This window comes from Enoplosus armatus, chromosome 23 (assembly GCF_043641665.1).
Source record: "Enoplosus armatus isolate fEnoArm2 chromosome 23, fEnoArm2.hap1, whole genome shotgun sequence".
Classification (NCBI taxonomy): domain Eukaryota; kingdom Metazoa; phylum Chordata; class Actinopteri; order Centrarchiformes; family Enoplosidae; genus Enoplosus; species Enoplosus armatus.
In genome coordinates, this window is record NC_092202.1 from 5,537,588 (window position 1) to 5,563,743 (window position 26,156).

A 26,156-nucleotide genomic window follows, 5' to 3' on the forward strand; every position below is an offset into this window, starting at 1 on the left:
TCTCAGTAAGACCTTTTCTGTGAATAAATGAGGCCTGAATGTTTCCACCTCAGATATCAAATGCTGCAACTTTATATGGCAATGTAAACTGTGCAGACAGCAACTTAGAGCTTCACAAGTTCAGTGAGTCAAACTTTTCTCATTTGTAACTTAAAATCTAAAGAAAGTTTTAACAGTGTTGACTTGTCTTACGTTCTTGCTGCTCAATGTTCTAATAAGCCGCAACCTCGGCTTTTTGCTTTAATTCAGACCAAAAACGGGCCTTTAATGTGGTGGAAATATCAAGTTTTCTATGTTGTAACAGTCATCACGTGTACTGATAATCTAAGCAACTCTTCTCCTAGCAATACACCATCGTATTACAGTACACTGCCTGACAAGAATGTTATTTCTAAATCATTTTGTGTACTCATTGGTCTCTAATTTAAGTTGCCGTTTGCAGTCAACCTACCATACTGAGAGCCATTTTGACTGACGTGTCTCTCAAACTTCAGTCTATTTTTGTGTTAAAAATGTAAATGTACATATTGGTGGTGAGTGTGTGACAAGAATAAAAAATATTCATACGTGAACAAGAATTGTTGCTGTTTTGATATATTTTTATGAAGAACAGATTGGCAAAGTGAGGCATTTTCAGGATTAAGAATTATGAATTAGAATTATGTATTCTACGGACAAACTAATCCACAGCATAGGTCAATTCTGTACACACTTGGGGGCATATAGGTCCTTCAATGAACATACAAACAAACCTAACAATACCCATGTAAACTGAAGCCATTGTCGGATAACACCATAGTTGGCACGTTCCTTATCTTCTAAACAGTAAAATCTGCAATCAGCACAAAAACAAAATCACTCTTAACAAATGAAATTCATGTGAAATTATACAAAACATTATCCTACTGAATGGACATGCTCATTCTGCTTATGAAGCGTGTATAAAGCAAACTGTGTGGTTCATGATTTTGAATTAGTGGCGGGAGGTTTTCCTGGCACAAAACCTGTCCTTTAGTTCTTGTTTTCCCTTAAAGGAATAGTTTGGCATTTTGGGAAATAAGCTTATTCACCTTCTGGTGGAGAATTCACCTAACAGAACCTCTGAAGCTCACTAATTAACACATAATTTCTCAATTGTTTAATCCGTACAAAAACCAAAGTGTATCAAGCACAATTTACTGTTTTACAGGGGGTTATGTTCTGTACTATTTCTTGGCTGGGAACTGCTCAGAGCCAAGAAATAGCTTGGCACATAACCCTCCGTAAAACAGCAAATTGTCATTTTAAACTTCGGTTTTCGTACAGATTAACAAATGAGGTAAAAGTTGTTAATGAGTGAGGTTTAGAGGTGCTAGTAGGAGGCTCTAGCGTCTGTTGGACAAAGCAAGGCTAGCTGTTTTCCCCTGTTTCCAGTCTTTATGCAAAGCTAAGCTAAGCAAACCAGGTGCTGGCAGTAGCCTTATATCTAACGGACAAACGTGAGAGTAGTATTAATCATCTCATCTAACTTTCTGCCAGAAAGCAAATGTGTGTATTTCCCAAAAAGTCAAACTATTCTTTTAAACACGCTGTTGTCCATCTTTCACAAATCTAACTGAGCTACATGGGTGCTGATATGTTGACACACCAAATAGCCTCAGATAATTATAATAAGTGAGTTGGGGTATTTTGTAGAGAACAGAATAAAACATGAAGCAGAAATAACCTTATTTTGTGAAACCTTAGTTTGAAGCCAAAGGCTGTAATCCAATGATGGGTTTCCTTGAAGCATCTTTAAGCTACAGTTATCTGTTTTATCATCAGGGGAACAAAGATAACCTCTGTGCTTACATGCAGAGCCGCAGAAAGAGACAGAGAATAGCTTGAACATTGTAGTTCAAGTAGTTTTCTGTAGCAGCCACAATTAGCTCAGTACATCTTTAAAGCTTTGTTTAATTCTGAAAGTAACTTTGCCTTTTCTCTCAGGACAGAAGATGTAACATTCGTCATGACAATGTTACAGTGGGGGCAGTGTTTGCAGCCAACACACATTTGGCTGTAGGGAAGTGGCTGCCACAAGCAGAACCTGATCTAACTCTTTCTACCAGTGGCTCTGTGTTGCCTTCAATGCCGCCCGGTGACTCTGCAACCCGTGGTTTTGAGCCTTCGGTGTATCCGCTTAGTGTAGGAATCGCAAAGGCTACAGCATGTTTCCAAGTGATGACTACAATGCAGGCTCGGAGTATCGGCTTCTGGGAGAGCGGAGCGCCTGCCCTCCTCGCAGAGCAAGAACCAGATGGAGAACCGAGCCTCCCTGGATTTTATAGTCTGCTGCTGTTTTCTCATCGTTCCTGAAAACAAAGACAAAAGGGGGTGCAGGGCAGAAGACGTCACACAGCAGAAATCCCTCTATTAAAAAGCTATATATATATATATAGTTTCATTTCAAATAAAGGCTAAGTGATTTCCTATAACAGCCGGATGCTGTAGATTGTACTAAACATTAGCAATATTGGAGTAAATGGAGCATTTGTTTGGGACAATTTTTGGCTGCAGGTTAATATGCATTTGGTGCACTAGTTAGTATTTACACTACATCAGGACAGTGTATGTGGGACAACAATGGAGGGCTATGTAACAGTGAAATAAGCTACATGGGGCTTTAGATACACAGGCAGTACTTCACAGAAGGATCAATTCATAGGCTGTGGATATTAAAGAAAGAAAGAAAGAAAGAAAGAAATTAAGGGCATCTTACATCTGTTTTCCACTGTAGATCAACCTCTGCTGCTGCGGAGGGATCCCCTCTTTCTCCTCCACCCTTTCTTTAATTCGCTCCACCTGGATGGAAATAGATGAAAAACATATTGCTCAATGCTCAAACACACAATGAATAACGGGCAATTATTAGCATAGAGCACAAATATGGAAATAAAATATAATTATATACCTTATCTGTGGGCTCTATGTCAATCTCTATCTCTTTGCCTGTGAGTGTCTGTGATAAAAAAACAAAACAATTTCAGATTATTATTGAGTAAATCATGAGAGTGGACACAATTTAGTGACTCAGGAATAACAACTGTTCAAATGCTTGGCTAACTATTACACCGGGATAATCGGTATGCTTGCTTTGCCTTACCTTCACTTTAATCAGCATCTTTGTTGACTTGTTTTTATCAAATAAACTGGAGCGGGATCAGTTGTATGATTATATGTTAACTGAATCTATGATATGATATATGATAATGGTAACACTATTGTGTATTGTGGTGAGGAAACTCGATATTCTTCCCCTTCCAAAAATTCAATGCGTGTTTCCTGTGTTTCTCAGTGAATCCCACCGCCTCCTTCTTTGTGTGACAAAGGTTCCGCTTCAACCGGATTTCAGACTTCCCATTTCCTTTATTTACCATCGAAAAAGCACAGACTTTGCCCTAAAACGTATCTTACATTAGCGTTAGTATCACCCCAGCAAAAGCAAACCGAAATGTGTTTCCTGAATACCTAAAACAATCCTTACGACATCCGTGCAGCGTGTCGTAAAGCGAGTCTCACGCTTGTAGTTTTAGCCTGCGTGTCGCTTACTGGCTAAAGCCCTTCAAAAACTACAACGTGGCTGTCAGTTGGTGTCCGCCCCCGTAAAGCTTCCCGCGCAGACAGTGGAAAAGCAAACAGCGGCACAGACAGAATCATTCATTATTTCTTACAGGTAAACTCTTTATTTAGCTAAATCTGCAAGACAACCCATTCGTTAGCTAATACGTAGCTTATGCTAAAGTAAAGGCTTTGCAATTCTCATCAAGTGGATTCAATTTAGACACTTTAAACCAATCGTTATGTAACCTTGAATTTTGACGTCGGAGCTGTTCTGATCTTTGTGGTAACAGTTTAGTGTGCGTAGCATTTTCAGTAGCGTTTTATAAACCGCTTGCTAGCTAAAGATAGCCTTATTACATTTGAACATAGTAGTAATTAAACAGCCACAGTTCTGACTAACTTTTACGTATCTTTAGAATGAGAGAAGGATGTTCCTTGTTGTTAATGTGTGTGTATGAGTGTATGAACGGAGGAAAGGGGAGTTGTAGAAATGAGAAAAGACACAGCACAAACCAATCATCCTGAACTCTGACCTCCCGCTCTTTCACAGATTCACGTTCTAGGAGAAACTACTTAATTTCCGCAATTCATTTTTGTTACACTACCTGCACAACCTGTTTCCAGAATGCCTCGCATTGAGAATGACATCAAGCTGGACTTCAAGGATGTGCTCCTCCGTCCAAAGCGGAGCACGCTCAAGTCAAGGAGCGAGGTATACAGCTGTGGATTTCCCCACGTGAAACCTGACTGACCTAAATACAGATGAACCTTTACAGGTGATCCCTGGGAAGTTCATTGGAGTTAGTTTAAATCTATGTCTTATTGTCCTTGCGTCTCCCAGGTGGACCTAATGAGGAGCTTCACTTTCAGGAACTCCAAGGGCAGCTACAGGGGGATCCCCATCATCGCTGCAAACATGGACACTGTGGGGACCTTTGAGATGGCCCTGGCTTTGCACCAGGTAGGTTATGTATTACATGGGATGTGTATAAATCACTTATTATTTCAAAAAGAGCTTCTGAGAGCACATAGGGTTAGAATCTATCTCATTGTTATTCATCATTTTCTCCTCCACTAGTTCACTCTCTTCACCACGATTCACAAACATTACTCTGTGGGCGACTGGGTGGAGTTTGCAAAGAAGCATCCCAAATGCGTGGAGGTACTAAAAGTGTAAATTATTATGTATCCCTTTATTTTAAGAGTTTATTAATGGTGGTATTTATTGTAACACACTTCTCTCTCTTCTGTGTTTGTCTCCCAGAGTGTAGCAGTCAGCACAGGAACCAGTGACGGTGACTTTGACAGGATTTCAGCCATCTTGACGGCGGTGCCACAGCTGCAGTATATCTGTGTAGACGTGGCTAACGGCTACTCTGAACACTTTGTTCACTTTGTCAAAGACGTCAGGCAGAAGTTCCCCACTCACACTATAATGGTCAGTAGGTGTCTGCCGTTAAACTGCAGTAAGTGGGGCTGAAAGGGGAGTAAGTAATCAAGAAAACATTTTTTTATTTTTACTTTTGTTTTGCTCAGGCAGGAAACGTGGTGACAGGAGAGATGGTAGAAGAGCTGATCCTGGCCGGCGCTGACATCATCAAAGTAGGCATCGGACCAGGTGATCACAGCGTAACACAAACACATTTCTGCGTCTAGACAGACCATTATCACATTATCACCTCACACAGATGTCAAGGTTGATTTTTTCAAATACACCTCAAGGTTATCCTAATACTCTGTCACTAACACAATTTATAGAACTGTGTTTGAAAAAGACTAACTTGCTTGGAGTAACACATGGGTGGGGTTTCACCAATCAAGGGAATTCAGACAGTGTTACTTATCTTATATTAAATTAACTTTCACATACTCATCTGGATGGGTATTAGCTATGTAGAAACACCCATTCATTTGACACACAACAATCAAACAGACCACAAACAATGCTTGCATATGCTGTTTCCTGTTTGCAAATCATAGACTGCAGACTAGAAATCTTAAAGAGTCATCTTCCTCTACAGGCTCTGTGTGTACCACCCGCAAGAAGACAGGGGTGGGGTACCCCCAGCTCAGTGCTGTGATTGAGTGTGCAGATGCAGCTCATGGCTTGGGTGGCCACATCATCTCTGTGAGTGACTTTTCTATGACAATCCAGTGATTGAATCATAATTTCTACACAGTTCATGTTAAAGGAATAGTTTGACATTTTGGGAAATAGGCTCAGTGTTAGAAGAGACGTCAATACCACTTTCATGTCTGTGTGCCAAATGTGAAATACAGCCAGCAGATAGCTAACTTAGCTTAGCATAGAGACTGGAAACGGGGAAACTAGCCTGGCTCTGTCCAAAGTTAATACAATTCAGAGCCTACCAGCTCACTTTTTATACACACAATTTGTGTTTTATGTGCGGGACTGTTCACGGCCGGGTGCAGTAACCTACTTTTTATTGAATCTTGTTGTATGTGGCACATAACCAACCGCAAAACCACTTTTACACTTTGTACAGATTAGACAAACAAGATATAACGTGTTAGTTGGTGAGTTTTAGAGGTGCTGGTGGGTGAAATTTGTTACCTTCGGACACAGCCAGGCTAGCTGTTTCCCCCTGTTTCCAGTCTTTGTGCTAAGCTAAGCTAACCGGCTAATGGCTCCAGCTTCATATTGAGTTATAGAGATTGGTATTGATCTTCTTATCCAACTCTCAGCAAGAAAGAAGTATTCCTTTAAATTGAGACTTATGATAGAAAGTATTAATCATTCATCTATCTTTAATTTATTTGATTTGCCTGTACTTCGTTACTTTGTGTAATTCCATCCACTCTTTTCTTCCCAGCGTCAGTGTGATTTGTTAAACGTGTATGTAACCCTGAGAATGTGCAACCTTATCTTTTGTCTCCACATACAGCCATGATAAACATAGTCACACTCATAACGTGGTGTTTTGTTTTGTCTTTTCCCCTCTCTTCTCTTTCACACAGGATGGGGGATGTACTTGCCCAGGAGATGTCTCAAAGGCTTTTGGTAAGTTTTAGTGTTTTCACTCCAAATTCCAACCATAGTGAGAATTCTTTCTGTTAAAACAGGCTTCCCATTTATTTGTTTTGCTCTTTCTGTGTGACTCTCAGGTGCTGGAGCGGACTTTGTGATGCTGGGCGGTATGCTTGCCGGCCACTCAGAAAGCGGGGGCGAAATTATTGAGAAAAACGGCAAGAAATACAAGCTGTTCTATGGAATGAGCTCTGACACGGCGATGAAGAAACACGCAGGAGGCGTGGCTGAGTACAGGTCAGAGTCACAGTTATTTAAGGGAACAAATTGTCTTTCTTATGTGTTTGTGGGTGTTTTGCCAGTCTATACTAATTGCTAAACTTATAGTGCAGAGTGGTGTATACGTAGTATACCATGTTTACGCTGTCTCATGTTTTTTGCCTCCAGAGCGTCGGAGGGGAAAACAGTCGAAGTTTCTTACAAAGGTCCAGTGGATGTGACAATACGAGACATCCTGGGCGGGGTCCGCTCCACCTGCACCTACGTTGGGGCAGGCAAACTGAAGGAGCTGAGCCGCAGGACCACCTTCATCAGGGTCACCCAGCAGCTCAACACTGTCTTCGGCAACGACAGCTGAGTGTCCAGCTTGATCCTGCTTCAGAGCGAAGGATAAGTCTGCAACACTGCCTGTCTGACTCCCAGATGCTGTTTGTGCATTGACCATAAACACAAGTGAACAGACACGTATATTAATACTTAATGCCCTTTTACTATCCTTATTAGTTTTGTTTTTGGCGGTTTGTTACGGTTCTTTGACTTGAAATTTCACATATTTCATATAAGCCACAAAGTGTTTCAGGGGTCATTGTGTCTCTGGACAGTAAGATGTCAGCTAGAGCAGTAAATCTCCAGCTCTTTGCATGTCTGCTGTCTCATCATTCCAATGCAAGGTCCTTAGTTGTTCTTTTTATGCAAATCTGTGGCTGTCTATAAACAGTATCTATAACATGTCTCATACTGTAAGCCTTTGACACCCACATATATGATTATAGCAAATGTCTTAAATTTCTTTCTAGTATTTAGAAAGCCTAAATATATACGCAGCTGCTGTGACTAATTAGGAAATGTAACTGTTTTTAGAAATTCAATCATTCCATCACTCATTAAGTTTTGCACTTTAATGATTTGTAATCTGAGAGTCTAATATTTAGTTTCCGTTATTGTCTCATAGATATGTTTTGAAACTACAGTGTCATACATTGTTTCCAGCACCTACTACTACTGCTACTTTTGTTAATTAGTAGGTGAATTACATTTGGGATAATTTACATATGGACCAGTATATGCTGAATGCTAGAGTTACAATACTAGAGCACAGTACATAGTAATGAAGTGCTGAATTCATAGCAGAGGTGTTATTCTATATAAACATATATGCAGCTTTTCCCTTCTCTGGTTGTAGCTGCTCCTGATGAATACCAAAGTCTGTGTGGGTTTATGTTAGAGATGCATATTCAAGTTAATTAATGATTCATTATAGCCTTTAAATTAACTGGTTATTCCTTGGAATTAGCCTTGGACATTTTGCAGCATCACTATTGGGTGTGGTTTCACGTCACAATGTCTGTACTCCATTTCAAGCTGTTCTGACATGCTCTGTGTTTGATTTTTTTTATTGTCACATTGGTGTAAAAATGGAAAAAAATTTAGTTTTTAAATTCACTTTTTGAAGTTTTACAAAGTCAATAAAAACATTCCACAGATTAAAATTTTACTGGCTTTATTATTGATTGGATCATTCACAATGTATGTATGATACTGACTTAATAAGACCATGCACTGTAAGATACTGTACTATGTGAGAGCAATGACGCACTCACCACCAGTAGATGGGGACAAACACCTTAAACTGGCAGGCAGAAAAAAGTAAAAACATTTCAGTTAAAACAAAATGACCTTGATGCGTACATTAGAAGTAACTCCAAAAACAAAATAATTAACATTATTACAATGAAAAAACATTCAGCTGAAGACTTTAGTATATGATGTGTAGACTAAAAACAATCACAGTATTAGCCTATTATAGATATTTGCACTAAAAGCACAATATTTTCATTTGTCAGCAACTTAACACTAAATTATTGATTTATATCATCAAATAAAAGCAAAATGACTGTAAATATTTGTAGCCATGCACTTTTTAGCTTTGTATAATGATTAGCAATGATCAGCCAGGTTCCACCAATTACTGAAGTTCACAAACCACCTCTGTGATGCATACGTCACCAATATTTGCTCCACAGGCACAATTAGCCCGGTGAGAGTAGTTGCGCATTCCATTGTTGTATCCATAGGCATATTCATTGCCGTTGTTGCTGTAAACCTTCCCACAGGAGCACGTCCACTGCTGCTGGGGCCTATTTTGGCCGTTTTCCTTTCGTAGTTGAACAAAAGGGGCCAGGTCCCAGTTGTTGAGGCTCATCTTAATTGTGATAATTTCTTCCCTCTGATACTGACTGGTTCTGATGAAGAAGGACAGCGAGGAAGCAACAAAGTTCCAAAACACTTCCACCATTTCAGGTCGTGGTACGGCCTCATCTCCAGCTTTGCCCTGCTGTGTGATTAATGCAGAGGAAACCCTGTGTTGTTTCTCTGTTTTGGTCATGTCAGTTTTCAGCAGCCCAGAACTTTGTGAATTGATTGATGCATCACAACTATCCTCATACTCTGTCGTGAGAGAGCTGAGCTGGTTAGCTTCGCAGCACAGACCATAGACAGGTCCATCCTTTAAGTTCTTCGCAGACTGTTTGTCACATAAACCAATGGTCCAGTCAGAGTCTTGGGAAAGACTGACCATCCACCTCTGAAAGTTAGGAGCTGAATGGGTACTACGGATAAAAAGAGTAGCAGAGCATTGCCCCAGCCAGCTACTGTAGAAAACCTTCCTGTTGTCTTTGGACAGTGACATCCCAGGGCCAAAAATCTGCGGGTCAAAGATCAGGCCTGAACTAGTAGCAATGAGCTCCTGGTGGTTATCTGGGTCAACCAGAGTCAACAGGGATCCCCAGAACTGGCCTGCATGCTTCACCATTTTTTCACCATTCTGTCGTATCTCCTGAACCAGTTTGTCACGATCACTGCCAGGCTCCAACCCTTTTCTCAGATCCACAGCCTTGGCCCTCTCCACATCCTGATGCACCTGAGAATACATCTGCAGGAATCTGAAGGTGTCCTTCTCGTTCTGTGCTGCTTGCATGCTGGTCTTGCTGGTTTTGATAGACACCATACGGGCAGAGACTGAACTCTGGACACTGGTCAGGGCAATGTCACGCAGGTTAGTCACAGCCTCAATGAGTCGCAGACTAGAGCGACCCAGCTTCTCTCTTTCACTCTTCTCCCACTTTTCCAGACTCACATTCTCATCATCAGTTTTCACAGGTAAGGCCTGCTGCTCAGCGTTGAGTTTTTCCATGAGCTCTTTGTGGGCTGTGGAGAAGGTCTTCATATTGTGTAGGCGGTGCTGGTCTTCAATGGCACAGGAAACACACACACAGGTCAAGTCATCCAAGCAGTAGTACTCCACGAGTTTGCCATGTTGGGGGCATTTAGTGGTCCCACATAAAGACAAGGGCTCAGTCAGAGGATGAGTCTGTAGTAACACAGGAGTGGTCAGGTGGGCCTGGAGGTGCTGGACGCACATGGAGATCTCACATTTCATGCAAGTCTTCCTTGCCGGTTTCCTGTCCTCCTCTGTACACATGTCACAGAGGATAACTTGTGGCTCCTTTTGTAGATTGTCAGACATGTTTTCAAAAGCAGCAAGTCCTGATTAGATTTTCTTGAATTATTATTCGATGTAGAACAAAGTCTTTAGGATCCTCCTTGTTGCTCTTTATTTCTGTTTTGGCAGAAAACTGAAAATGAAATCAGATTTTGCTGAATTTAGTTGTCCACCCGTTTCTGGTCTCGCAGTCTCTGGTCTGAATTATCTGCCACCACAGCACTGCGCAGCAGTTTCAATTTCTGCTAAACAAACATTCAAGGGGTGGAGTCACATTTGGCTGCAGCCTTTTTGCTGGGTTTGGTTAGGTTAGGTTGTTGGGTAAGTTTCATTTCACACATTAGGAATTAGCAACACCCATGGGACCACTACTGCTACTGCTTTTCTCTTCTCTTCTGGGGTTCTAGCAAGTATACCTTGTTGCATACTGCTCCTGATGAATACTAAAGTCTGTGTGAGTTTATGTTCAAGATGTTCAAAGTAATTAATGTATTCACTCGTGTATGTATTCACACTGTAATGCTATATGTGAGAGCAATGACGCACTCACCACCAGTAGATGGGGACAAACACCTTAAACTGGCAAAAACATTTCAGTTAAAACAAAATGACCTTGATGCATACATTAGAAGTAACTCCAAAAACAAAGTAATTAACATTACTACAATGAAAAGACCTGCAGCTGAAGATGTTACATTGCCTATTGTGAAACATGTGTAGACTAAAAACAATCACAGCATTACCCTATTACAGATAAAATACTTTCATTTGTCAGCAACTTCACACTTTTTAATTATTTATATTTATGATTTATACTCATCCATTAAAAGCAAAATGACTGTGAATATTTGAAGCCATGCACTTCTTAGCTTTGTGTGATGATAGCAATGATCAGCCAGGTCCCACCAATTACTGAAGTTTTGTTAAATAATCTATATTTTCATCATTTTGAACCATATCAGATAAAGAGGGCGTGGACACCCTTTTTCATCGGTTTAGACTGATTGGAGTAACAGACTTTATTACAGAGAGATTACAATAAACATGCATTCCTCAAGATGTGACCATTAACTTTACATTACTCACCATACAAACTAAACTAGTTTAATTAGTGTTAATTTATCTGGATCCACTGGGCGGTCCTCGTGTATGGATTGATCCAGTCGTCTGTCATAAATTACATATAAAGATATTTTTGTGCGGTGAAAGGTAGCAACTCTAAACCATTCATTAATTGAAGTTAGTGATGATTTCGGTGTCTTCTTGATACTGCCACGGAAGAGATGAATAATCATAGGTAAATAAAACTAGCTCCGTTTGTTGTACAATAACAGCAAGCTAGCCTGTCGTGTGCGTTGTGCTGCAGCGAAGTATCACGTAGGCTACTAGGCTAGCTATTAACTTGCTAGCTAGCTAACGTCGCCGCTAATGCTAACAGACTGACAAATATTCTGATGCGCAGACGCAGCTCAATCGATCAGTGGCGGTAATCAATGATTTGAAATGTGGCTGTATGTTACCGCAGACTCGGTTAGACATTAGACTAGCTTAGTAACTTTATGCAAATGGTAAAAGTTTAGCACGAATTTAGCTAAAGTTAGCTTGCAAGTCAATATGAATGTTTTCCAAAATAACGCTAATTAATCACCAGCGTTAACGTTATTCCTTTGGTGTTAATTGTACAATGATTTAGTTAGCATGAAATTAAAATGATGCATTTTATTTTTAAGTTAGTTACAGTAACCCTTCTTCTATATGCCACATTACCCTAACTGTTAGCTAAGTTAAAATTCACTTCAGTAATTGTTTATATCATATTTCACTTTTTTCCTCCACTGCATTTCAGAGGGAAATATTATACTTTATATTCTCCACAAGTGTTATATTTCACAATATTTATTTAGTCTCAGTTCTATAATATACTAAGATAACTTTGCTACAAAACACGTGATTGACAAACATAAATGTCATTATGATATATTATAGATTAACCTAAAAAGCATAAATGTGCTACACCACATTGAAATGCTGAATCCACCTTAATACATCATCAAAACGTGAAAGTATTATTATATTTCTTTCCTCATAATACATAATTGAGGAACTTTTTTAATGAAGGTTTTATGAGTAAATGAAGGATCTGAGTACTTCTTTCACCACTGCAGCATGTTGATTTGCCTGTAAATCTCACTTCTTCTCAGTACGAGAGGGGAGACATGGCTGTCAGCTAACAATAAGTAACACCTCTATTAAGAGAGATAGAGAGAAATTTCTATTTTAGGTTTATCCAGTGAAATCAACACCTGACAAATCAAGTGCTTCATCAGAGTGACACAAAAATTATCCTCCTCACTGATTTGCAACGTGTTCCACAATTGCTAGATATAACCAGAAATATCAAAGGGGTCGCTACCACTATGTAAACTGTATTGAAAAATCTGACAGGTGACATATTGCCTCACAGTATATGTTGTCATAATGTTAACTAGCAGGTTGGTTTCATGTACATATTCACAAGACACCAAGAAAAAGTATGTGTTCGGATGATTACCTTTCAGTTTTTGTAGTCTGTTTTTTTCTTGTAATGAATACATATTTTCTGTTTGTCAGTCATTATTACAGATAAGAGAGATGAGGCAAAAGACACCTGACGCTTGTGGAGAGACTCCGACTTTATCAGAAAGTCTTAACCAGAACAGTGCAGTGTGTCTCCCCCTCGTCTCTGACAGTCAGAAGCTTATATGGGTACACTCAAACCAAATCAACCTACAGATGGATGGTGCAGCGGAGCTGGACAAGGCCTTTGACAGGTTTCCATATCTGACACAGAAACAGACAGCTGTATTGGCGCAGCGCTGCTCCCTGCACCCAGACCAGGTGAAGGTGTGGTTCATGGTACAGAGGCTCCGCTACGGCATCAGCTGGGACTATAAAGACATCCGCAACATTCGGAGGAAGTTCCACTCAAGTTGGGGAAAGGTAGAGCTGCAAGACAGGAAGGGAGAAGAGGTAAAGGAGGATACAGGAGAGAATAAGCAACGCAAAAGAGGGGCAAGAGTGTCAAGTGGGAAGAAGGCTGGAGAAGTTAGAGAGGAACAGAGTGCAAAGGGAAGGATGATGAACAAAGAGAAGGACAGAGAAGTAGAGGAAGACAAAAGGAAGACTCAGAAAAAGCGGAAAGGGATGACAGTGACAGACAAGATGGGAAAAAAGAGAATGAAGAAGGGTGTTGTGGAGAGAGCAGGAGAAGTTGAGAGGGAATCCACCAAATCAGACCCCGCCCAGTTGGAGACAACACTTTTCACCAGAAAGGAAATGATGAAGGCAAAAGCAAACAAAAGATTATTGTCCAGCCAAGAGTGGCCTGCCGACAAGAGCTTTGTGGTGCCTGATGAGCATCTGGATGCGAGTCCTCTGCTCACCCCCCTGTCTCAAACTCAAGCCTTTGATGAGCCTCCACTCACTGATAACCAGACCCCAGGTATTTGTATGACCCCTGTGAAAAGCCGCTTTGAGGGGAAAACAGAAATGGAGGCAAGGCTGGAGGGAAAACTGCGTGGAGAGTCAACAAACCACAATGGTGCCGTCGCTGATGTTGGCAAACTGACCAAGCTCATGGAAGTGAACAATAATCCTGTTGTTGCAGACGGTTGCTCCCGCTACAACCCAAAGACGCAGACTCAGTTGGCGATGATGAGGGCGGCTTTCTCGCACTGCCAGTATCCAGACATGGAGGAGTACAACCGACTGGTGACGCTGATTGGGGTCCCTCGCCGCACGTTGGTTCAGTGGTTCGGTGACATGCGCTATTACATCAAAGGAGTAAAGCCAAGCTGGTTGAATCAAGAGCAGCACAGCCAGGCGCTGGCCAACATCATGTACCGGCAGTGGCTGAACGCACTGGCAAAGGCACAGCCAAGCGGGGGCTGGATGAAGAAGCTCGACAGGAGTGAAAACAATGGCGACGAAGAAGGTGTGCAGGTGCCCACTGAGGGGAATGAAGGTTAATTACCTCTTAACATTTAGAAAGATGCATCAGAAGCAGTTTTATGACAGTTTGTTATGTTTTTTATACAGATGTTTGACAAAAGGTTGTCAAGTTAAGACACACTCTTGTGAATTTCCCTCTTCTTTCATAAGGAATGCGTTGTTGTTATACTGTTATTGTGATTCCTTAGCATGTTTGATAACATGAATGCATAGTCTTTTCAAAAGATACTCATTTGCAATCTAAATGCAATTTCACATAGATGGGTCCCTTTGTGCTGTGCGGTTTTCATTGTCATCCAAGTAAAAAAACATTCATTGCTTGTTCGAACATGACTCTGTTTATGATTAGTTACACCTGCCAACACATAATCCACACCAAATTAACAAAAATAAAGTACAATTCTAGGATATTACGTAGAATATATTGCACAGAAAATACAAAATCTACATTAATAGCTATGACACTCATTCTCATGTTACTAAGCTTCCTCTGTTGTTACTAAAGACACTCAATTGTTCAAGGTTTTTTTTGTCTGTTACATTCTGTTTATAACCTGAAGTTTAGTCAAAATATTTAAGGGTAGAAGAATATGTTTACAGTCATACAATCACCCTGTATATGACTATCACTGTTAGCATCTACAGATACTATAACAGATGTTCATGTCAAAAAAGCGGTTTCTTTTTACCCATTTTAAGGTGGTAAATGGCAGAACAATTATAGAATACATGGCTACCCAATCTGATGCTAGTTACTCTATGTTAAGACTAAACAGGCCTCTCTTGGGTCCGTCAGTTCCAGCTGGCTGTGTACTCCGCCCTCTGTGGCTGCCACAGCTCAGCGCCTTCGATAATGCGGCGGATCATGGAGGCGGAAGTGATGAGCAGGTGTCCAGCGGCGTGTAGGAGGGTGGAGGCTACACGCAGGGCTTCCCTGAAAAACAAAACCAAGATAAAGTGTCATCAGTATGATAAGTACGTTTTATCTCTGGCACTGTGCACTAAATTTGGAATTAAAAAAGCTTAATGCCTTCTCATCCAAGCAAATCTTAAAAAGTATTTCTTCCTAGGGAGAAAATGGTTACTTGGGTATTTACTTTTTATGCTGATTTATACCTCTACTCCACTACATTTCACAGGGAAATACTGTGTTTTTTACTCCACTACATTTACTTGACAGCTATTTACATTTCAGATTAAGATTTTGCCTAAAAACCATATGCCAAGTTTATAAAATGCAATGAGTTAAAGATTAAACCAGTGGTTCCCAAACTTTTTTGGCGTGTAACAAAAAGAAGTGTCTAGTCGGGGCTTTTGCTTTTTCTTTCTTACCCCATTAATCATCTCACAACCCCTCAGATTTAACTTGTGACCCTTTGGAGGGAGCACAACCCCTGGATTAGAACCATTGGACTCACTGACTAACTGCCTAACTGTATATAAAGCAGATCCAACTTGATGCATCAGTATTAACAATCTCATCATCATGTAATAAAATATCAGTCAGTCTGCAAAACAAGTACTTAATAGTCTTTCTATCATTTTTTTATGTGGCTTCTCTATTATGTATATTTTGTAATCACCTTCATCCCCGTCCCCCTTGGCTTACCTGAGGACTTTCTTGGGCCCCAGACACTGAAAGTTAGCGCTCACTGAGTACAGGCCTTGAAATGTGGCCTTCACACTCAGGGAGCCAAAGACATCCTTTGGGCTCATCCTGTAAAGGTCAAAGGTGACACGAGCTATGTCTCTCCCGGTCCGAGGCTTGTTGTGGTCTTGAGATTTGGACACAACTGAACCCTGGGGGACCAGAGACAACACAAGACAAAGCATTTAGTACCATTATAGTGTATCATGCAAAAGGAGCCTGTGTAAGGTAAATACATATGGGTCTATATAATGAATAACATTTGTCTTTGGTCAAACACACCGGTTGTGGTCTCCATGTCTGTCCAGGCTGCAGGGCCATGAGCATGGTGTTGTCAGGCAGGGTCATGAGGAACTCGTCAGCATCTACCTCTGTACCGTCCTCCTCACAAACCAGAGACACTGCAGACAGGGACAGCAGCAAAGCCTGGCAAACCTGCAGCACAGATTCAAGTTACTCTGGGTTGATGTGAATTAATATGTGAGTTAATAGTGAATTCTTGTTTCTCAGCATTAAGAAATAAAGTCACAATTAGTTCAGGGTTTCTGCAGTGTTCAACTAATTAAATATAAGACTTTTTAAGACCTTTTTAAATACCACGTAGAATTCAGTTCAACATGGTCATACCTGCCAAAGTGCCAGTATGGACAATGAGGTGTACCATCATTTATTACATGGTTTTATTGACATTTATATCACATTTATGTCAATAAAATTTCAGCATTCACACGCATTTTCTGCAGGAAATGTAATGTTGATATTCAAACGTTCTCAAAAGATTCAGTCTGGCCCTTGGCTACACTTCAGACATCTTATCTCTATACCAGTGTAGCTTTGACTCATGACTACATGTGATCACATGTTTTTGACATCGTCAGGCCCTTGAGATAATGGAACATCCTCCACAAAGATTTTAGACAAGATAACCAAGTTTCAATCCACTAAGTCAGAAATTTCCCTTTTTAATGAGTTTAATATCTTTTATATACAATGTTTTTCTTATTTGAACATTTATTCTTTTTCATTTCAAATTGCCCACCTTTTACTACATCATTTATTGTTAATATTTCTTTTTACATTTTCATCTTCATTTATTATATTATATATACTGCAAGCAGGTTACCCCAATCAGAACTTTATCTCTCATTTCTTCCCATTATGTATCTTTTACAGTCACTCTCACCCTCTCTTTCAGCTCCTCCAGGGTCCCGGCTGTGATGCCCTTCCTGGCCTCCCTGTTGTGACAACACACTCTGAAAGGACGCTGTGGCGGAGACCACACTCGCTTGGTTACAGATCTGAGGAAAGACCGGACAGAAAGGTAATACAATTATTTCATTTCCATACTCGGAAAAGCACAGGTCTTACTAGTAACATTATTTTCAAGTGTCCCATTAAGCTATGACAGTGAGACAACATGCACAATGCCAGGACCCTGAAACTGAAGCAGCTAAATGGAATTCATCCATCTTTCATCTTATTATTTCCACTTGACCTTTTCCCACATTAATTCTCCTTCTGTCATCTTTATTAACTGTATAATAGTTTCTCTACATTAGATCAGATTCTGTCATCCAGTTCTGTTGTAATGTTGTCTTTCACTTGTTTTTTTTAATGTTTTGTTTGTTAATTTTGAAGTGAAATAAGCAAATATTTCAAATCCACTTTTTTCATACCTCACTGAAACTGTTGCCATTCCTACCCATTATAACAGGCCGACACTTGAAAATGTCATCATATAACATTGCTTAAAATTTCATGTTATATCATTGAGTTAATGACTTGGTTACTTAAGAACAGCCTACGTTAATTTGGGGGATTCAACAGCCGCACAATGTTTGGGTGGTTGATCAAGCGAAGGGATCATGAAGCAAATCAATACAATATCAACAGGCCAAAAACTAATTCTTCACTTACTTGATAAATGAAGATGTGGTATCCATGTTCGTCAGTCTCTTGTTGTCTCTTCTCACAGCCTTATTTTTTTTGGTGTGAGAAATTGTAATGTAATCTCTGCTTGTGTTTGGACTTTGTCCTGAACCTGGTGATAACTCAGATACAGAACAGCACAGGGCAAAGTTCATCTCGCCTGTGTGCGACAAGCTGAATTATTATTACCTCTATAGCCCGACTGATACTAAATATTTAAGGTCAATACTGCAATAGCTGCAATAAGCTAATATCAGTGGATATATTGGCCCAGGCGATTTATCGGTCTGGCTCTAATACTTCTGAGAGATGCAGATATTACAACAACATTAATATCTTACAATATGAAAGAATGTCTTAAGCAATTTGAACCCCACTGTAGGGACATAAACTCATGTTGATAGCTGTCATGGTTGGTTAAATGTTCTTGTTTTTTTAGCCTCCTCTCTGGGCCATTATCTTTTAATAAGTTTTAATAAGTACATAATTCGTGTTCATATGTTCCTTAAAATGTTCTGACATTCTTCACACCATTTCCGCCTTACATTTAGTTATTTTTCATACTATTTTCAACTATCATAACATATTTACGCAAAACGGTAAAAACAAATTGGAGCAACGGCTGTCAGATCTGCTACGTCATTTCCTGGAAATAACTTTGGGTGCGCGTGATTAAAATATTACAGCGCGCGCGCGGACGGAGTTTCTTGTTTGAAGCGTTGTCTTTTATTCCAAATGCGCGAAGCACCGCCAATCCTGGACACCCAAAGTGAGGATTTGAGCGATTCTTATTACTCCAGTGAAGGCGGGAGGATGAGCAGCACAACTTTACATAGAAGTGTTGCTAGCTTTGTTTCTAGCGGGTGAAGAACAGTAACGATATACTGGTGTGTAGCGACAGGCATCGGTGTTAGTAAACATCACCTCAGCAGCATTTCCTGAATAACTTTGTTTGGGTAAACTGTTATTTCCGCGTCAGCTTTGAAGCTTACTCGGGGAGCAGTCTGTTGAAGGTGCTAAGCTAAGTTAACGTTTCTTAACGTCAACTTTTGGTCATTTAACCTGGCTTAGCTGACTTTGACTGCTTCAGTGGAATGGCCACAAGAAAACCTGCGGAAAATGGTAAGTGTTGATATCTGGGAGTACCTTTGGATGTAGTTAGAGGCTTTGATTGAGACAATCTGAAACTGTTCGTCACATAATGTAGGGAACATGGTTTAAGTTGATTGTTTAGGTTGTGGCAGGTGTGACAGTCAGTGGAGTCATACCACATCCTCACAGCAGCAGACACAGCGGGGTAGATCAATCAGTGTATTAGACAGCTTGTGGGAGACTTCTGCATTAGCATCACTGATTGGGTTCAGGCCAGTGGTGCAATATTGAATCAGTCCATGCAGACAAATCTTTTTTTTTTTTTTTTTTGCACCATACTTTGTCTCCTGCACAGACACCAGCCTTCCTTTTGCTGCACTTCAGCTCCTGGCCCCGCCTGTGCGTCTGGTGTCTGCAGCCCTCTGGAAAGTGATGAAGCAGAGGGACGTGATGCAGTATGGGATTGTGGAGGACTTTGTGACATCAGCCTGTGAGACCGTCCCCGAGCTGCTCACCGTGAGACACCAGGGCAAGCTGGCACTGGGACTGAGAGGACGGGTGTGTTTACATGAGTAGAGACATCGGATTTTGATGTGTGACTCCCATGATGCCAGTCTCTTTTATTCTTCTCTCCTATCTCTGTGTATTATTTCCCCCTCTGATAGATGAATTATTACCATTATATGTTCCATTATTACATTCTTTGCATGATGTGTATACATCTTCTTTCCAGTTAATCTTGGAGCTGTGCTGTACACAGCCGGATGAAAAGTTGATTATGCCACACCTGGAAAAGATCCGTGCTCCTGCTGCACCGTCACCCTCCTCTGCTCGTGCTGTGGTAAGTTAGATTTAATGTTCAGAATCTCACAACACACTGCATTGCCTTTTCTGTCACTGTAAACACTTTGTGTGCTTTTATTCCAAACATTGGTACATTACAACCACCGCCAGTAAAGTTTGGAGGCGATTACAGTATTAAACATCACAATATTTATATTATATACGATTTTACAATGTTTTGGGCATTACTATTGGTGTGTTCATAAAGTATTTAAACTGCACAATACCAATTTTTTTGCTATTTTGTCTCCTAGAAGAGAGATGTCAAAATTATGAGAACAGTCGAAAGTTTCCATTCATTGGTTCACACACTGTTGAGAGACCCAACAGAGAGAGAACAGTTCTTCAAGGTGAGTCCCTCTACTAGTGTTTTGTGATCATTTCTCAGTAGATGTACGTAGGAATGTATTCTTATTCTCTCTTCTGACAGGAGGAGTTTCCCGTGGATTATGGTCCAAAGTTTGACCTGGAACTGGAGAAGCTGCTGTGGGAGTTTTTGATTCGACTGGACCAGTTGCTTCCAGTTCCCAACCTATCGCAGGTAGAGGGTGCTTCTGAGAACAGCTTCCCTTGTTTCGTCACAACATCTAATTCACTATATAGCATGCCTGCTGACAAAAGAATTGGAAAAAAAGTGGTTATGTATCAATGATTTGTCTCCAGACTGTGTCGTGGCTCAATGAAACCCCCCCTGTCCTGGAGGAGTGTGCTCGGGCAGCCACCCAACCCCAGCTCCTGAAGATATTGCTTCAACATCAAACCTGTCTGGGTCATCTGGAGACTGCAGGTAGAACTAGATCACTTTTTAGCATCTTGCCAGAATGACTGTCACAGTGAGGCCTTTGATGTAGACTCCTAATAATTATCCACATGTTGTTGATTTTTTTTTTCCTGATTTTTACAGCATCCCTCCCTCCAAACATGGGAGACTCCATCCTGGATTCACTTTCTCTGCCACCCTCTGGAAGGGTACCTTCAATACCTTCCAATGGTGCACAGACAAGAGATAAAACACCATTTATTACACCTGTTATCGGACTAATATCTAATGAAGACGTACCAATTATGGGCTCTGCCAATAAGAGGACACTGAGATGTAGTGATGCGACAAACGAGCACTTGGACCCAAAAGAGAACTTGAAATTCACTGTGGTTAAACAGAGACAAAACCCCAAAGATGATGGAGTGAAAGAGGGTGGGGAGCAAGTGGAGGAGAGGAACTCCTCAAAAAGGAGCAGCGGAATGAAACGCAAGCAACCTGACAAAAGAGAAAGTGAATCTGATGAGGAGGAAGAAGTGGTAGGCATGACCAGTTCCAGGAAGAAAGGGATAAGTTTGAGAAATGGAGCAAGCAGGCTCGGGCAGGGTAGAAGTGACCAGAGGACAAATGAGAGCGAAGAAGACGGAGCAAAAACTGTAAGACACGAGGAGTGTAACAGAGCGGTCCTGGAGACCTGTATGACCCAGCTGGGTGTCAAAACACTGCACCTGCCTGAAGATCCATCCCTCCGCTCCGTGTATGTCTCTTGTCTGAGCAGCCAACCCAGAGTTGTTATTGAAAAACTGTCACTGACTTCTGCTAGTGCTAACAGGACTGGAAAATCCTCATATAAACAAAAACCGCAGAATCAGAGGAGGAAGTCCCCAGTCAAAGCTCCATCACATTTTCCTGGCGTGGATGATAAAGAGTAAGAGACACGGGAATACAGTATGCCTTAACATTATGTCAAGTTTGCATTGCGGCCACTGACTAAAAATCCTGCTACATTTAGTTAGGTTATGAGTTTTGGATTTTGTTAACCAGCCTTTTCTTGGATTCCTGTGTCGTACATTTTAAACAATTAATATGTTTTATCATTGCAGATAATTTCAGACATTTTAAGTTGACATGACAGAAGCATATTGGGCCGTATTGGATATACTGTTGTTTAAAATATATAAAGTTACGTTAGTTGACAGTTAGACACTTTACTCCACTAACATTGTAGACTGTGGTTCAAACCCTACAAATACAATAAAAACAACTGGTTTACTTCAATGTTTCGGTTTCATTTGGTTTTAGTGTCTCTCTGAGGTAGTATAAGTGATTTAAATATGTTTGTACTTAAACCTTTCAGTTCCTACAAAGAGAAACTTAATTTTTATTTCGCTGCATTTCACTGTTTCCTGGTTGTCTTTAGACTGAAGCTTAGTTAAGGATTTTCTTGTCTTTTCCATCTACCATATACAAGCTATTGAAACTATAACTTAATGGTTTAATTATGTTGTTTCTACCTGACAGAAATCATCCTGTATTACAGAGTATAAGCAGCTCTCCCTCTCGGCAACGAAGTAACACAGGTGATTCAACAAATCATCTAAATTAAATGCAGGGAATTTAAAAGAAAGAAAGAAATCACCTGCACAGGTTTTAGTTTAACTGTGTTCACTTTTATTTTTAGTGACATCTACCCTTCCCGGAGACAGTGAAGACTACGTAGCTGATTCTGAAGATGAGGCGACAAAGAACTTTAAAGGCAGGGTATGTATTCTCCAAGCATGAGGGTTTCCATGGGCAGTGACGTGTCAATTTTAAGGGGGCATGCCTTAAATGTTTTTGGAAATAGATGAAAGCAATCTTTATTGAAATTAATGTGGAGAAAATGCCACAAACTGCAGTAAAGTACATTTTAAATACTGATAACTGTGTTCTGTCATCAGTGTTTTCTAACAGACTTTGTCTCCCTCAGCTGTTCATGAAGCGCTACTACAAGACCAAACACGGCACATATGTTCCCACTCTGAGAGAGTACTGGAAACCCGGGATGACACGGAGGGACTTGACGTCTGCTGGCAGCAAACGCAGATGATGAAATGGATTTTTAAGTCTAGTGTTGGAAAAGTAACACCAGAAAATATGCCAGAGGACTTTGACTGTGGCTGAGTTGGTTTTCTCCACCAGCTAGTGACAGAAAATCCAAAAATATTTTTTATTGCAGCAGTCACTGTGGCTGATGGACATTTATATTAGTTATCTTTCGCTCAGTATTTGATGTAATTGTAGTTGAATCAGAATGTTTTTAGTGTGTTTTCATCATGGAAAACCAGCCCTGAAATGGCACTGATTATGGGCACTGTCGTGCAAATAAAACTTATTTTAAATTGTTACTGTACAGTTTGCTTGTAAATAAAGATCAGACATCTGAATTATCTCTGTTCCTAATAAGTATCATTTATAAATATTTTAAACCTACAATATGTAATATGCTCAGTTAATAAAAGGTTTTTGACGATGTGCCTACAAAATTTGTCACTAAAGTACTTTGTATTTCATTCACCATATTAATGCGTCATTGGATCACATTGGTGAACTACATGTTTGATACAGATTAAAGCATGTCCTTGAACTGCACCTGGCGTCCCACTAATACAATATATGATCTGGTAGTAATAAGTTAATTTTTTAAAAACCTTCCACAACTAGGTTTTGTCAATCATATTTATATTTATGTACTTAAACCAGGAGCATGTCATTGACTGAAGACCAATGAAAACTTTCCCATTTATTCAGAAATTGGATGTCAGTATCACAAACATCACCAAGGAAAGAACTTCTAACATATGAAGGACAATAATCTTCAATAAGTGGTGTTAGATTCCGTATCGTGGCTTATATTGGCGTATTATAGCTCTCAGATTAAGGTTTCTTAAGCATCAGTCTAGTCCATCTTTATTCTGGCTGTGCTGTGCAAGTGGAAGTCGTCAAAATATAATCAAAGCGTATACACAGGAACACACGCAATCAAGTGCAAATTTGTTTTGCTGCCACTGGAGACTCAGAGTCGACAGCCCATCCCTCCAGTCACTGTGATGGTCTCTCCAGTGATGTAGGAAGCCTCCTCAGAGCACAAGAAGGCAATCACTCCACCAATCTCCTCCGGCTCTCCAACTCTGAAGGGGAAAACAAATGTGAAATATGGTATTCATAAATTATTCACATATTTGTGCATCATACAGCATATTAGTGGCACACTTCCATGTAAGTATGAGAGGTACCTTTTAATGCTGAGCTGCCTTTTGAACTCGTCCATGATGTCCTCATTTTCCCATAACTGAGTTAATTAAAGAAAACATGACTCAGGTGAAATTGAGGGTGCAGAGCACAACAAAACAAAAACGCCATGTTGAGAATACAGGATTACAATACATGACACAAAGAGCACTGTGTGTTTTCCTCCTCACCGCAGAACTGAAGCGGGTCTTGATAACTCCAGGGGCCACGCAGTTGACCCTTATGTTACTGTGAGCCAGCTCAGGAGCCAGCGCCCGGGTCAGACCCAGCAGGGCTGTCTTACTCACACTGTAAGGACCCAGAGCCTGCAGGGACAGGGACACAGTGTCCATAACATACACACGCACACTTTACGAAGTGATTTGGTTTACAGAATGACAACAAAACAAGTCCCACTGGAACTTGGACTTTACTTTTTATGATTGAGACCTCCTATTTATCTAAATGTAGATATGTTTGAGGTAATTGTTCTGCTTGTACTCTCACTGACCTGCATTGGTTGGTATCCAGCCACAGATGACACAAATACTACATTTCCGCCTCTAAAAGAAAAATATAATGGACAGTTTTTATTAGTATTTAGTATTTTTTGTCATTTGGATCTTGCTGAGCCCAATTGTTTCTAAACACTGAATGCTGTATCATCTTTTAGTTCATCACTCACCCCCTCTTCGCCATATGAGGCACCACCAACTTAGTCATGAGGAAGGCTGATTTCACATTTACAGACAGGATCTAGAAAGACATGTAGAAACAATCACGCTCAATATTTTCAAAATTAAAAATCAATTATCCTGTATTAGAATAAATGAAAGGAGGAAGAGGAACAGTTTTTCAGAGACAGGAGCCACAGACTAATTTAAACAAGTCTGACTTTTGCTTTATAAATGAGTCCTGTGGCTTCATTTGTTGTGCGTACCTTGTCCCAGACGTCCTCTGTGGAGTCCATGATGTTTCCAAAGAAAGGGTTGACCGCTGCGTTCGATACCAGGATATCAATGCCGCCGCACTGATCCAGAGTCTATTCCAAACACAGAACGGGCTCATAATTATGGGTATGCAGCCAAGTGGCCCAAACTTGCTGATGCAGAACTATATAACTGTGGTTGATTAAATCAAAAAAATACTCACCATTTGAACCAGTTTTTCTCTGTCTTCTCCCTTGCCAACATTACAGGTGGTCCCAGTCACTTGGATGCTCTGGCTCTGCAGCAGTGCCACAGCCTTGTCCACGTTGGCCTGCCGCCGGCTGCTCACCACCACATGGGCTCCTCTCTTTCCCAGAGCCTGAGCTGCAGCGAGACCAATTCTGAGGAGAAGAAGAAGAGCATATCAGTAAGGGATCAGGTCGATAACAACTGTTACGATCAGCAGTATATTGTAGCTGTTGATGTTATTATGAGACAAATGTTTGACATCCTTTCAGATGCCATCCTTTGAGGATTCAAAGGTATAGATTCAAGAATGAATGCTTCATGGCCATTTCAGCGTCACTAAGTGGAATTTGCTTTAGTGAGCTCACATAAAACAGAAACCTCAGGACATACCGTGACCATACTGAAGACATAAAACAAAATAAATAAATAAATAGATAAATCCAGTGTTCCCATAGGGATGCTATCAGCACCACATTGTATCTGTACGTAACTGTATCACATTGTTGATACAGTTTGATTCTTACCCATCTGTGGAGGCAGTGACTATGGCCACCTTTCCAGCAAGGCTGCTTTGAGACATACTCCTTTGGCCAGCAACAGGGTTGGTCCTAAGGCAACTGAATACACTCCTCAACATCACCTGTGAACAGAGAATAGTCAAACATTTTTTATGAAAACACTGGGTAACTAGGGTAAAGGTCATCTGCAGTCTGACAGCAAAGGTGGACAAACTGAATGCTGAGAGACATAAGTTAAGAGTGAATGAAGTTGGGAACCACTTGAACTAATAATACACTTATTGATCCGTGGTGAAACAACAGCAATGATAAAGTACTTGGTCGGTATTTACAAAAGCATACTAAGACAACTCAGTTTATGCTTTTACGAAGTGGCTTGTATAAGCAACTAATGCACTTATGGAAATGTGATCAAGAGCATTATCTCACCCTGCAGTTCATGCAAAGTTGAACATGAGGTTGTATACAGCAAGAATTTGTCAAAAGACTCGGTTTGCCTGGACTTTCGACTACCGACGATTCATGTGTCGCTACAGTCAGTATTTTCCGGGTAGAAGTCCAGCTGTCAAAATAAAAGTC

At 40.5% G+C, this 26,156-nt stretch overlaps 7 protein-coding genes across 7 annotated transcripts; 3 read left to right on the forward strand and 4 right to left on the reverse strand.

The window, feature by feature from the left end:
- Positions 1–584: 584 nt before the first annotated feature.
- nedd8 (NEDD8 ubiquitin like modifier) lies at positions 585–3,249 on the reverse strand. Its single transcript, XM_070929741.1, has 4 exons — positions 3,122–3,249; positions 2,930–2,977; positions 2,738–2,820; positions 585–2,330 (listed from the first exon to the last, which is right to left on the reverse strand). The coding sequence occupies exons 1-4, from the start codon at positions 3,137–3,139 to the stop codon at positions 2,204–2,206; spliced, it is 276 nt and encodes a 91-aa protein (XP_070785842.1). The 5' UTR covers positions 3,140–3,249; the 3' UTR covers positions 585–2,203.
- Positions 3,250–3,647: 398 nt separating this feature from the next.
- Positions 3,648–8,319, forward strand: gmpr2 (guanosine monophosphate reductase 2). Its single transcript, XM_070929612.1, has 10 exons — positions 3,648–3,691; positions 4,130–4,291; positions 4,421–4,540; positions 4,658–4,741; positions 4,844–5,017; positions 5,116–5,197; positions 5,601–5,707; positions 6,559–6,601; positions 6,706–6,865; positions 7,016–8,319. Exons 2-10 carry the CDS (start codon positions 4,205–4,207, stop codon positions 7,203–7,205), a joined length of 1,047 nt encoding a protein of 348 aa, XP_070785713.1. The 5' UTR covers positions 3,648–3,691; positions 4,130–4,204; the 3' UTR covers positions 7,206–8,319.
- A 12-nt stretch (positions 8,320–8,331) lies between these two features.
- Positions 8,332–10,517, reverse strand: LOC139305691 (tripartite motif-containing protein 16). Its single transcript, XM_070929613.1, has one exon. It carries the CDS (start codon positions 10,371–10,373, stop codon positions 8,814–8,816), a length of 1,560 nt encoding a protein of 519 aa, XP_070785714.1. The 5' UTR covers positions 10,374–10,517; the 3' UTR covers positions 8,332–8,813.
- Positions 10,518–12,565: 2,048 nt separating this feature from the next.
- Positions 12,566–14,357, forward strand: homezb (homeobox and leucine zipper encoding b). The gene is made up of 3 exons (XM_070930211.1): positions 12,566–12,571; positions 12,960–13,877; positions 13,977–14,357. The coding sequence occupies exons 1-3, from the start codon at positions 12,566–12,568 to the stop codon at positions 14,355–14,357; spliced, it is 1,305 nt and encodes a 434-aa protein (XP_070786312.1).
- Positions 14,358–15,131: 774 nt separating this feature from the next.
- Positions 15,132–17,930, reverse strand: cideb (cell death inducing DFFA like effector b). The gene is made up of 5 exons (XM_070930090.1): positions 17,905–17,930; positions 17,171–17,285; positions 16,270–16,422; positions 15,949–16,139; positions 15,132–15,273 (listed from the first exon to the last, which is right to left on the reverse strand). Exons 1-5 carry the CDS (start codon positions 17,928–17,930, stop codon positions 15,132–15,134), a joined length of 627 nt encoding a protein of 208 aa, XP_070786191.1.
- Positions 17,931–18,652: 722 nt separating this feature from the next.
- On the forward strand, positions 18,653–23,136 carry tinf2 (TERF1 (TRF1)-interacting nuclear factor 2). Its single transcript, XM_070930000.1, has 10 exons — positions 18,653–18,685; positions 19,364–19,566; positions 19,742–19,849; positions 20,106–20,201; positions 20,282–20,392; positions 20,515–20,638; positions 20,756–21,539; positions 22,133–22,191; positions 22,293–22,372; positions 22,581–23,136. The coding sequence occupies exons 2-10, from the start codon at positions 19,441–19,443 to the stop codon at positions 22,698–22,700; spliced, it is 1,608 nt and encodes a 535-aa protein (XP_070786101.1). The 5' UTR covers positions 18,653–18,685; positions 19,364–19,440; the 3' UTR covers positions 22,701–23,136.
- A 242-nt stretch (positions 23,137–23,378) lies between these two features.
- On the reverse strand, positions 23,379–26,096 carry dhrs4 (dehydrogenase/reductase (SDR family) member 4). Its single transcript, XM_070929855.1, has 9 exons — positions 26,007–26,096; positions 25,584–25,699; positions 25,034–25,211; positions 24,822–24,923; positions 24,567–24,637; positions 24,393–24,444; positions 24,073–24,207; positions 23,887–23,942; positions 23,379–23,781 (listed from the first exon to the last, which is right to left on the reverse strand). Exons 1-9 carry the CDS (start codon positions 26,016–26,018, stop codon positions 23,667–23,669), a joined length of 837 nt encoding a protein of 278 aa, XP_070785956.1. The 5' UTR covers positions 26,019–26,096; the 3' UTR covers positions 23,379–23,666.
- Between the last annotated feature and the right edge of the window lie 60 nt (positions 26,097–26,156).